A 12,938-nucleotide genomic window follows, 5' to 3' on the forward strand; every position below is an offset into this window, starting at 1 on the left:
CCTCCTGCACTATAGCTACAGGTTTTCATTAGCCTAGGCCATATTCATTGAATCTCAGGCTCAAATATCATTATCAACCGATAGCATAAGTATAACTTTTTGGAAGCAAATCTTTAAATAAACTGGATGGCAGTTTGAGACGCACCTAAATTTTGGTGAAATCCCCAAATGTGGAAGTGATGGAGCCATTGTTACCAGACATTTGTAGCAGAAGATGAAAAGTAACTTTGCAAAAGCTTTTATTGAACAGCGTTACAAGTGCAACAGAACATTAAGAACAGAAATGTGAACAGTTTAATTGAAGGCGACAAGTCAGTCATTTTCCTGCAGTGAGAGCTGGAAAGTCTTCTGGGTCATCAGGATCAGGCGCCATCTCATCCTCCTGAATTGGAAACAAAAATTAGCTACTCGTTTTGAGGTAGAATAAAATCTATCCATTTTCTTCTGTTTTATCCAGTGTCGGGTCGCGGGGGTAGCAGCTTCAGAAGACTTCCCTCTCCCCAGCCACTTGTTCCAGCTCTTCCAGGGAAATCCCCAGGTGTTCCCAGGCCAGCCAAGAAACATAGTTCCTCCAGCGTGTCCTGGGTCTTTCCCAGGGCCTTCTCCTGGTGGGACGTGTCTGGACTCTACTTTTTCCAGCTCAAGACCACAGCCTCAGATTTGGAGGCACTGATCTTCATCCTCATGAGATCACAACCTGATTAAACCAATGGGACCACATCATCCACAATAAGCAGAAATGCAATCTAAGGTCACCAAAACAGATTCCCTCAACACGTTGGCAGCGCCTTGAAATTCTGTCCATGAAAGTAATGAACAGAATCGGTGATAAAGGGCAGCCCTGGCGGAGTTCAACTCTCACCGGAAACAAGCCTGACTTAATGCCGGCAATGCGGACCAGACTGACACCAGTCATACAGGGATCTGATAGCCCACATCAAAGAGCCTGAGAAACCTCCAAAGGGCTCCCCGAGGGACACGGTTGAACATCTTTTCCAAGTCCACAAAACGCGTATCCAAACTCTTCCCACTCCTAAGGTTTTTGCCTCAGCAACCACCCGAGCCGCAGGCCATTTCGCCTGCCACTACCCTTCAGCTGCTTCTGGAGTCCCACGGGCCAAAAAGGCCTGATGGGAATAAAATCTACATGATAAAATATTTTAATATTAGACACACTGATGATTTAGGGGCCATCTGGTTGTGGGAGGTGATAACATACCTTTTCATAAATGGGTCTGGGTTTTTCTGGGCGAACACTTTGACCACCTCGAGCTCCCCTTCCTCGGCCGCCACGACTCGGACGTCCAAGACTCCCAAAGTTTATGTCCAAGAGAGTGGTGATGTCATTCATTGACCTGCGAAAGAAGTTTCCATCTTCCTCAATCTCCTCTACCATCTCCTTAGTGTTCTGAAAAAGTGGATGCAAATGCATTGCATTCAAATGTTTAGATTTACAAAAATCCAAACATTTGGGTGTGCAATACAGTAACATTTACAGTTATTAAATCATGGTAAAATCTCTTTACATGTTAATGTAAATGTCAGTGTAGTGTTTATTCATATCCAGATTTTGTTGTTACACCCATATTCCAAACCAGATGTACTTTTCAAACTTTACTGCATTAGATACCCTGGTTTTCAGAAACTACTTTTGATCTTGTGTCAAGAAGAAGTCTTCTTAAATATCTCTAAATTATTCCATGGATTTTTTTTATATTATATCAAGAGCAGTAATTGTTTATGGGGCTTTGACTGCAGCGATACCACTTTATCAACAAAATTTTGATACTTTTAGGCCCAAACCACCACATCCCTAATTCACGGTGAACCTGTTCATCTAAAGAAACACTTCTAGAAACAAGCCGTCCGCTTAGGATTACAATAAAAAGGTAACACTTTCTACAAGCATGTGGGTAATTAAAACACACTCCACTCAGGCTCTGTAGTTTCAAACATCCCATGATTCTCACCTCCAGGTGCTTGGACTGGTGAATGACCTTTGCTTTAGAGGGAATCTTATGCTCCGCTTTACGGATATTGAACTCCACTTTGGGACGTTTCTCCTCTTGAATGGCCTTCCACTCATCCAGGGTCATCTCCATTGCAACCTGGACCACCATCTCATTGTCCTCATCTGTCACTCTGTTAAGTGGAGCCAAACAAGTTCAGCCCATTTTATACTACTCTTAGTTTTCATGTAAAAACCTTGGGCACACAGTTTACTCACCGAGCTGGATTCTCCTCCTCCAAAGTTGATTGTGGATCCTCAGCTTTGGCACCAGCATCACTTGTCACCTCCATCATTTCACTTCAGAAAAGAAAAATAAAACATTAAATTGAAGGCATGTACTGCACTGACATACCACAGTTTACTGACCTTGGAGCCTCCACAGCACTCCCCCAGTTCCACAGTCCTCTGCCTCTTCGCTTTTCTTCCGACGAGATCCCTCTGCAACCGTTACATTATGATCCACCATCCACAACGCTTAAACCTGTCAAATGCATCTTGAATATACATCCTTACGTTCCATCATGTCGATCATATTCTCTCTTGCCTCGCAGATAAAAGTTATCAGAGTTTCTTCCCCCACCTCCTCTCGCTCCTCTTCGGCCTGTGAATCCCCCTCTGCTGCTGAAGTCAGAGGCTTCGTTATAGGACGGCCTGGAAACCAGAACAACAGTTCAATGCAATGCTTCTCAAACTGTGCAGGCCACGTCTGAAGCTGCCCATAGTACTTAGAGAACTTGTATAAGTAGAAGATGCATAATTTTGAATAGGACATGTGTTTTATGCTTAAAGTAAATAAACATTTTTTCTAATTAGTAGGGAAAATACATATTTACTTAAAGATCAATACACTTTGAATTCCACATTGAAAATTAAGAATAAAAAGAGCAATAATTTTTAGAAACTTGCACCGTAAACCGATAAACTCAACGAAACTATGAATCGTTTCATACTTTGGCATTGAAAACTCCTGCGGTTCTTCTTGGTTCAGCCTCCGTTGGCCTGCAGCGCCTCCTCTCTTCCTGGTCCTGGGAGTCTCGGCTCTGGAGTCTCTGTCCTCCTTTGCTAATGGGGGACATTCCTGCTGCTTTTGCCCTGATGACAACATGTTGATTTGTGCTAAATTATTTGAGGAAATGACACCATTACTGATATTTTTCTATGAAATTGCTAATGTTTGTATTTGTTAAATGATTTTTAAAAATATGAAGTGTTTTTTTTTAAATCTTTTTTAGCCAAAGTTATTGAGAGCCATTGTGGATCCCTGGGATATTCTATCTAGGTTATGCAAAGATACTTGAACATTTCATGTCCATAGTTATTTTAAAAATTAGGACATTTTTACACACTTGAGTCACAACTTTTCACCATATTGCATCAGAATTTTAGCTTTCAAAGCACTCTCCTGATATAAACATGAACTTGGCATCCTTTAAAAGCTTGCAATACTTTTGTATGTTTGGTGGGGCCCCAAAAATCAAACTGTGCTCGGGGTCCTTAACCTTTGCACCGCCTCTGGCAGTACCAGTTTGATGCAGGCAGCGCCGGCACAGAACCCTGTGGAAAAGATGAAATGGGAAACGCAGCCAAACAGAGCAAACGAGCAGCTCCGCTGACTTTGCATCGCCAACAGCTGACACAGCCGGAGCACGCCAACATCCGCTCCAGAAACACCAGCGTCTGCCAGCTTGTGCCGCGCCTGTGTCTGTCGCGGTGATGCGGCTCACCTGGGACCAGCTTCAGAGCACCTGGGGCCGCCGGCAGCCGCCTGTTCCTCTGAGATTCCCTCAGGCCTGGTTTCTTCTGCTTGCTTTTCTTGTCCTCATCCTCCTTTTTCTTCCTTTTCTTCTTCTCTTTCTCCAGCTCCACCTCGCTGATCAGGTCGAACGGATCGGCCTCGTCGTCCAGAAGATCCCCGAACCTGTTCACCACGACGCAGCCGAAGGCGTCCTGCAGCATTTTTCCCCCCCCGCCTGCGTTTGTGTGAGAGAGGCGCACAAAACATGTAACAAGCTGGTTCAGTTTTGAAAAAGAAAAGTTGAACAAATAAATGGGGAGTACCGCTTTGAAGCCCAGCTACAGGAGAAGCGAACCGCGGACTGAACTCATCCGCTCCTGACAGCAGCCGACCAGAACAGCGCGAGCCTTTATCGACAGGTTTTAAATGTTTCCACGTGCGGAGGCCTCGCCACGCCCTCGCGCTCATTAATAGGCTGTTCACTGATCAATACGCTCTGCATAGAGATGGCTTTCAGCCCGTCCTGGATTGTTCTGTGCTTAGTCAGACGGCATCAATCAGCTTTTGAAGGAAGAAGTGTGGGGTTAGAAAAAAAACGACACACATATATATACATAGGAACTGTAATTACTGTCTGACCAAAGCTTCTCATTAAACCAGAAGATAATTTAAAGTATTTCATTTAGTTTTTAGAAAACTATATTACATAAGACCTTTAGTTTTATGTTATATTTTAGTGACCAATCACAGGGAAGACTGCTGACTTAACAGTTATCCATTAAACACATAAGGTGGCTACTAAAGCAGCAGACTGTTTATAGACTATGTATTTTAATAGAAAGTTTAGTGGAAGAAAAATCTTGTTAGAGAAATGGTTTACAAGGAGATGATGAGGTAAAGACCGATCAGATTATTCACAAAACAGACTGTGGCTGGAGTCAGCGCTCTGAGAGCCAACACCACAAACTCACGCAGGACACAGGTTTCCCTCTGTTGACAAACGTTTTGAAGATGCTCACTCTCTTTTCGAGCAGATTTTTTTTTTCTGTTGGAAGAGGACATATTAATGCTGAGCTGAAGGGAGTTATCTCAAAGAGACTTTAGTTCCTAAAATAACTCAGTATATCCATGACAGTTAGACCATCACTGGTCTAACACCAGAGCGCCACCTCCAGGCTTCTCTCCAGATCAGTTAATAGGTGTTTCTGGTCTTATTTATCCCCTTCATGGTCCACCATGGGTTTGAGTGTCTCAGTAATTCTGGTGGATGACCCCAGCCACCGGGCTCAGCAGGTTTTCTGGAGGAAACCCTGGAAGTGTTCCTGGGTGATGCTTCCTGATCCTGATCCAGTTCTCCATTTTAATTAGAAACTTTTTGAGAGTTTTTATAAATTGTATCTATTTTCCAATAAAGGCCTTTGAAATTAAAAATGAGCTTGTGAGCTATGAAAGGTTGTAATATTGATTAATATAAAGAAGATGACACAAACATCTTTTAAATACAGAAGTAGTAAAGTTTATGAGAGCCAAAAAATAAATACATTTTCTCTCTAGTAAATCCCTTATAACTTTACGTTTCGATTTCTAGTCTCCTAAAACAGTGCACTCTTTGTTTCCACCCTAAAATGATTACGTCATTTTGGCGCCTCTGGGCCTTTTCCGTTCCCTTTAAAGTAAAAAAAAAACATGTAATAACATAAACAGACTCCTAAACGCGGGAAGGAGCCATCTGCCACATAAAGTTAACCGCTCTTCCTTCTGATTGGCTATGCTGCACGTCCTGTTCATCCTCATTGGCCAAAATCGGTGTCAACTTACAAGAGCGCGCGTCAGGTGTTTAAATTCCATTGGCCAAAAACTGGTCTGCGCATACCCTAGTGTTTCTCTTTCTGATTGGCTAATGGTGCTGACGCGAACATTGCTGCTATTGGCTGCTGCTGACACGTGGGGATGGGTTTCTCCAGCGTATTGGATGGCAGACTCCTCAGGCGGGAGTTTGCAAGCGGGACCATACATTTGTGGGCGCAACCGGCCAGTTCAGAGGAGCGGTTCCGGCCGAAGGGGACTGTTACTCTCTGCTCGGAAACTTTTAGGATACCCTGTAACAAAGTATATATACTTTTTTGCATACCTCTATGGAAATGAAGGACATATTTACCCCAGACTGAAGACCCGTCATTTAGGACTTATTTATCGATTCTTTCTGTAAGCAGACAGCAACTTTTAACTGTTTTACTTGCGTTTTTAAGGCACGTGTACTATTACTGCACTCGCAATGGCCGACAGCAAGCATCCGCACGTCATTTTCTGCAACGACTCGCCCAAAAGAGTTTTGGTCTCTGTCATCAAGACTCCCATCAAACCCAGGAAAGTGGAGACTCTGACTCCCACGAGTCCAGGTTTCAGCGACTTCATGGTCTACCCTTGGAAATGGGGGGAAAACGCCCACAATGTGACGCTGAGCCCGGGCTCGGCGAGCGGGGCCGCGTCCCCAACCGGGTCACAGACAACCAGGGAGGCGGACACAGCTCCGTCTCCTGACCAGATCAAGGTAAACAGATTGTTTTTAAATATCTGCCCCAACACTGCACGATGCTGTCTGTTAGATGTCTGTTTTCTCTGCTGCGCATTTATTAGAGTTATTGTTGACACAGCTCTTTTGTCAGAAATCGCAACTAGTAACAACTTGTAGCCACATAGATGTTTGTTCAGAGACGCATAAATCAGCATCTAAAGACAGAGAATGACCCCTAACCCCAGACAGGAAGGGGTTAAACTGTGTGTGTTTTATTTATGCTGAATGTGGTCGAGATGGAGAGTCATTTAAAAAACGCCCGCGCATTAGGGTGTGACATGCTGGATTTTAAACCCTGCAGCTGCTCTTGAAACATGACGTGAGGCCGCGCGCCAAAAATGTAACCGGAAGTCAATGAGTTACAATGAAACTAATTATTGATATGTTGCAATACGTTTTCTCTTCGGTTTTATTTCCTTTTTTTTAATGCTGGCTGTGTTTATGCACATGGGGATAAAGTTGATGGGTGTTGTGGACTAAACTGACGTTTTAATGGATCGACTTGTGTAACATATTTAAATGCATTCTGAACACACTGCTGCAACTTGATGCTTATTTTTCCTATTTTATCCACCGGTGGTAAAATCTCTTCTTCACGGAGCCCATTCACAGGAATGACCTCTTTAACAAAGTCTAAAATATTACTAAGATGTAAAAAAAAAAAAAAAAAAAAAAAAAAAAAAAAAAGCAATTGGTGTCCTGCAGATTTTAGATGCTGGCACTATTTAAGCTGGCATTTGAGAGGTTAAAAATCCAGAAAACAACGCATGGATATTTATGTGTGTTGAAGGCTGATGTTCAAAATGGAACTAGTTAAATATATGCCGGTATAATATGTTTCCAAAAATACTTAACTGAGTATTTTTGGCTTCTAAGCCTTGTCACAAAATTATTGAGCCTGAATCACTAAGATACTTTGTCCTATATAATTATGTTATGTTTCTTGCATAGAGCCAAATTACAGCAAATCTCAACTTTACAAACGAGCTCAATTCATATACAGATACATTGAAATCAGTCCAAATAAAATAATTAACTATTCAAATATAGTTATGTAGCCACATTCAGAATCATAATATAATTATAATACAACACATTCAGAGATAGTAGATTATGTACCAAGAAGTTTGGCTAAATGCGTCTGTATTTCCAACAATATGAACAAGCACGTGGCAACAGGGGAAAGGAATGACTGAATTAAAACAGCCAGAAACCTCCAGCAGATCCTGGAAGAACTTGAGTAGACATACCACTAGTGGTCGAGAGCAGGAGCACAAAAACACAGAACGGATCCAGGACTATTTTCTACTGGAATGAAAGGTAGAATAAAAAGTTAAAGGCATCAATCGCTCTGTTATCAGCTCTGTCTAGGAGAGAAATAGACCAGAGAGGTAAGCCGGTAGAACTGGTTAAATGTCATTGATATTGGCAGCAATAGTTCAGTGGAGGACCTTACCCAGAGCTAAGAGACTGGAAAATCAGGACAACACATGGCACTGTTCTGCTGAAATGAGCTTCCTCCAGCTTTGACCGCACTAAAGATTAGATTATATCTGGTTGTCAGGATGGTATCCGGAGAGGCCGGCCCCGAGCAGACACGGTGCGGGAGCTGATAAGCGAGGGGGAGACCTCCTCCAGCCGGATCCGATGCAACATCTGCAACCGGGTGTTCCCCAGAGAGAAGTCCCTGCAGGCTCATAAGAGAACACACACAGGTGGGTGTGACAGATGCAGTGCTGTTAGATGAAGATGCAAACATGTTTTAAATGGCAGTATGACTAGTAGTATGGTAGTATAGTCCAATATGAAAACATGTTTTTGTTTTTAGCTTAACTGTAAGGTTCAGGATATTTGCTTGTCTTACATCACATAAAAGAGAGAAATCTCAATTTTTCCTGCACGGGCTTTGATGAATGACCAGCAGGTCAAATGCTAAAAAAAAAGAAAAGAAAATATTTTCTCTTTATTCATTAAAGGCATCAAAATGTGCGAACCTTCATTATATTTGGTTTGCCAATGAGATTAAATTTGATCCTAATTGTTAATGCATTCACAATAATGCATTCACAATAGTTTTTAATACTTTTATTTACTACTGGACTAATAATTATTATCTCTATCAAGGCACCTATAGCACATCTTGTTTATTATGTTAAGGTCCTTAATGGAGAAAAATCAAAAGGTCGAACCTCAACAAAAATCTTTATTGGTGAAGAGAAAAACCCGATTAGTGCATCTTTAGCTATTTCACACTTCTTGATCAAAGATTTTACAGCGCACAGAGGATGTCACGCATTCATTTCAATCAGACGCTCTGGAACAAAGAAGCATCCACAATATGCAGGCAGCGGTGGCTGGGGACCGGAATTGAGAAACTCTGCTCTAGATCAAACTTGAAAGTTGTGAAACTTCCCTTTACTGCAATGCTGCATCAGCAGCCGAGGAGCAGAGCATTATTTTAGGATTTGTGCAACTTTTTCATAGTGCAACAGATTTAGATAAAGAATTTAATGTCCTACATATTACAAATCTGAGTCTGGAATTTGGAACTCTGTCTTTGGTTTTCTACCAGGAAATATTTCTTGGCTTGTGTAAAAGTGAAAGTGTATTTGTACTGAAAATGGCAAAACATTTTTTCTTCATTTATTTATTCTTTTTCTCCCATCTAGGAGAGAGACCCTATCTGTGCGACTACCCCAACTGCGGGAAGGCGTTTGTCCAGAGTGGTCAGCTGAAGACTCACCAGCGGCTCCACACCGGCGAAAAGCCGTTTGTCTGCTCAGAGAAAGGTGAGTCAGACATACTTAAAAAAAAAAAAAAAGATTCACAGATTAATTTGTAGGTTTTTTAAATCAAGCCCATACTTTCACTTTTATTCACCTCTTGGTACTTTCCTGTGTTATTAAAGGGGGGGTCAGTTGGAAAGTACCTGAAAACACAATATGAGTAGATACTGCATGTCTGATTAATACAGAGATTAACTTTATTTACTATTATTACCTTCTTTAATTCTTCCCATGCAAAATCAGTGATCTCATAGTACTGTAGATGTGTTTATTCATGTTTCTTTCTTTCTTTTTTTTTTCTGTATCCAGGATGTGGCAGTCGGTTCACTCATGCAAACCGTCACTGCCCCAAGCATCCTTTCTCTCGTCTGAACAGAGAAGAACCGAAGGCGAGTCTGGGAAAGGCTCAGTCTGTGGATAACAAGGCAGTGGCAGAGTGGCTGGCTAAGTGAGTAAAGTCCCTCTACAGAAACTTAGCAGACAAACATAGTGTCAGGTTGATCATCTTTGATGGCGTAAAACACAAAAGTTGCTTCAAGGAGCTTAATAATCTCTCTCAAAGTATTCCCTAGTAATACTAGTAATTACTAGTATTATTTTAGTCTTAGTTCTGAAACAATAATTGTCTTAAATTTTGCACTGTTTAATTCAGTTGTGAACAGTGGACATCCAACTAAACTCATTTTCAGTATTTGCTGATATTTTGGTGGAACTTATCTAGATTATTTGAAGAACCTACTTATCTGTGGATTTTTTTCTTAGAGCAAATCTAAAATATTCAAAAGAAAATGCTGCTTGGTAAGATGTGTTAGACCTAATGCGACTTGACATACTATTACTTACACACATCCCATTATTGATTGTTGTATGCAGCATAATAGAAGGCCTGAAGTACAAACTGCAAATTCAAATTTGCAGTTTGAATTTGGATCTGAAAACACTTCATATTGAATTAGATTTTTGCCCTGTCTTTTTAAAATGGTGGATCAAAAATTGGTCGAAGTGGCTTTCTGTTGGTACATGTTTACTTATTGGAATCAAAGAAACACATTTCAGTTCAATAGGCTTTGTGTATGGTATTGAAATGGCTTCTGGCTGTTTTTCCTCCAGGTACTGGCAAACCCGCGAGCAGCGTGCGCCTACAACCACCAAGATGAAGCCGCAGAGCAAGGCGAGCGCAGAGGACCAGGAGCAGCAGGATCCCATGGAGTTCCTCCACTCTGACGAGGAGAACGGAGAGGAGCCGGAGGCCATGGAGGAGGAGAAGGGTAACCAGGGCGGTGCGGCCAAGAGGCGCCTTCAGGAGCAGAGAGAGCGTCTCCACGGCGCCCTGGCCCTCATTGAGCTGGCCAACAACCTGTCGCCCTGAGCGCTCACCCACCCACCGATCCTCTAATCCGCCTTCCTGCAGAACATGCTGTAGCTAAAAGTTCTTCATAAACGCAGATCAATGCCTAGATTAGTTGTAAAACCAGACTGAGAAAGAATCAGACTTGGCCTGAGATCCGTGTTAAAGCACAGAATCACTCTCTCCCTCTCAGCACCAGGAAGGCACAAGCTAAAGCACCTTACTCGGCTTCCATTTTACCTTTTTGGCTGCTATAAACATAGGTTTGACAACATGAAGAATGTCTCTTTCCTCTGCCTTATAAAGGCAAAAGAAGAATACCTATTATGTTTTAATTTGATTTTGTTTTGCACTTTGGTAACGAGTTTTTAAGTATATTGTGGGAATAAGTGTATGACTGATGTATATGTATATATATATATGTGTGGATTAAGCTCAGATGGACCGAATGACACAGGGTGTGGTCACAGATCCGGCTGTCAGATGGCCCAGGTGAACGGAGAAAGCTGAAGTGAAGTAGTCTTAGCCTCACTGTTACTACTCTGTTCACAAACCGGGCGAGCAGGAACAAAACAAAGCACATGACAGCCAATCATTGCAAGCGTAATCCAGAAGTCTGATCATGCAGAAGGTTTTAAAAAAACAAATACAAACTCAGCCCCGAAATGCTGCCATGTTCTGCAGAACCAGCGAAGTAGTTGATTATGTTCTGTGTTCTGGATTCATAGTTTCTGTTAACAATTCAGTTTTTCTTGTCAGAACTAGGCATGGGCCAGTTGGCACCAGAAAGGTTTAAAAAAGTTCCAGTGTGAAACCCCCCCAAAAAACGCTTCAATTTGCCGTCACACCTACAAGTTTGAAGTTTTCAAAATGGGATTTCTCCAGTTGTGTGGATTATGCACACTGCCAATCAGCTGGCTGGAAAAGGGCTCTTAGATTATTTTTTGTCTGTTTAAAAAAGAAAAAAAAAAGCTAACTGTTAGGAAGTATTTGGGAAATAAAACAAAAACATTCTTGCACATTAGGATTGTGCCAACATTGAGCGAGAATAGTCTGCTGCCTGTTAGCTGTCTGAAGCATGGCTTTATTTTCCACTCTTGCTTTAGAGAAAGGCAATTTTGGTAGTTTGTAAATATTTCCTATGAAAAATAACACAAGGAGTTTGGTTATTTAAGGAAAGAGCAAGTACAACAATAAGGCAATGTCTTTAAAGGAAAGGAAAAGCTTACAGGCTGATGGGTCTAAAAAGTGTGTAAGTACTCAGAGCAGTGTGTAAGCACACCTTTCACCTCACACCTAAGATGCTGCACACTGCTAGTTAACTGGCTGAAAGAAAAGGATTGCACTTATTTCTTTTCCTGAATAGTTTAACCAGTTAGCCAGCTATTAGCTTATAGTTCTACCTAAATTACTACTATATTTTATCTTGTAATTATAGCTCAAAATTAAAAAAAGATGAATACAATCAGTAGGTTAAGAAATAATATATATATGTATATATTTTTTTTTCAATGAAGTAAATTGGGTCACATTAGTTTAGATGCCATAGTGTTTTTATTTAGGATTTCGTTACAGTAATCTAAACATTGGCCCATGTCTAGTGACAAGCGAAAGCCTGCAGGTGAGAATACGTTTTCCTTTCGATGGGTCGTCGTCTTTTATATTAAAAGCTGACAGACCAGATGTGATACTGACATGGCATCATAGCAGTGTGGCAATTCTGTCATCTCATTTAAATATTATTTCACTTTGTACGATTTTTTTTTTTGCTGACATCACATAGTTGAGTGCTGGAATTATAATTTAATAGTGTGACATAAATCCAAAGTTTGTAAAACATCAAAGTCACGATGAAGCACTTACCACACCGGAGAGGCTCGGATTAAGCTTGCAATGCAGAAAAGATTTGATTCATTGTTTGCTCTGGAAATGGTTTTTATTTTTCATGAACTGATTTGAGTGTTGCTGGGTGGGTTTGAATGTTTCCCCCTTTTCTTTTTTTTTGTAATTTTCTCAATGTGACACTACATCGTTTTAACACTGTACGAAGCCCCTCACTGATGTTCTGCCTCTGTTTTGGTTTTAATCCAGCTGTGCCCTTTCAATCTGGTTTGCAAATTACCCCTTAAAGAGGCAAAATAATAATCCAAAAGAAGAAAAATCCAAATGATTTAATGAGCCCAATGATAATATATTTGGAAGAGCTTCAACCCCTTAGTCTGTTTTGTGGTTTGAGTAAATTAAGGCATTTAATATATATATAAATATAGTGTTCTTTAGAAGATAAAATGAGTATGCACACTATTTACAGAAAGCTTTGAAGTTTAATTTTAGTTTTTTGCTTCTAACATCCTTCAGCAGTGTTCATGTTTGACAGTAGAGGGTGATCCTGCTTGCTGGTAGATGTTTTTATTTACTCTTGACAGGCTGTCCACACTGTTATCTCATTGTTGATCATCAATAAACATTCACTGACTCTGACA

The 12,938-nt window shown here is 41.1% G+C and overlaps 2 protein-coding genes across 3 annotated transcripts; one reads left to right on the forward strand and one right to left on the reverse strand.

Annotated features, from left to right (window-relative positions):
- Positions 1 to 222: 222 nt before the first annotated feature.
- Positions 223 to 5,354, reverse strand: LOC129365732 (intracellular hyaluronan-binding protein 4-like). Of its 2 annotated transcripts, XM_055039159.1 has the most exons (9): positions 4,070 to 5,350; positions 3,736 to 3,981; positions 2,962 to 3,103; positions 2,525 to 2,662; positions 2,378 to 2,449; positions 2,228 to 2,308; positions 1,971 to 2,142; positions 1,220 to 1,408; positions 223 to 382 (listed from the first exon to the last, which is right to left on the reverse strand). In XM_055039159.1, the coding sequence occupies exons 1-9, from the start codon at positions 4,212 to 4,214 to the stop codon at positions 317 to 319; spliced, it is 1,251 nt and encodes a 416-aa protein (XP_054895134.1). In that variant the 5' UTR covers positions 4,215 to 5,350; the 3' UTR covers positions 223 to 316. The 2 variants fall into 2 exon arrangements, with proteins under 2 accessions (XP_054895134.1, XP_054895135.1); XM_055039160.1 differs by lacking the exon at positions 223 to 382 and having other exon boundaries at positions 1,242 to 1,355; positions 4,070 to 5,354.
- Positions 5,355 to 5,658: 304 nt separating this feature from the next.
- On the forward strand, positions 5,659 to 12,936 carry znf367 (zinc finger protein 367). The gene is made up of 5 exons (XM_055039162.1): positions 5,659 to 6,297; positions 7,886 to 8,036; positions 8,991 to 9,110; positions 9,417 to 9,555; positions 10,218 to 12,936. The coding sequence occupies exons 1-5, from the start codon at positions 6,022 to 6,024 to the stop codon at positions 10,474 to 10,476; spliced, it is 945 nt and encodes a 314-aa protein (XP_054895137.1). The 5' UTR covers positions 5,659 to 6,021; the 3' UTR covers positions 10,477 to 12,936.
- The last annotated feature ends 2 nt before the right edge of the window (positions 12,937 to 12,938 follow it).

The sequence above is a fragment of the Poeciliopsis prolifica genome, unplaced genomic scaffold, assembly GCF_027474105.1.
Source record: "Poeciliopsis prolifica strain line A6 unplaced genomic scaffold, Auburn_PproV2 SCAFFOLD014, whole genome shotgun sequence".
In the NCBI taxonomy this organism is placed as follows: domain Eukaryota; kingdom Metazoa; phylum Chordata; class Actinopteri; order Cyprinodontiformes; family Poeciliidae; genus Poeciliopsis; species Poeciliopsis prolifica.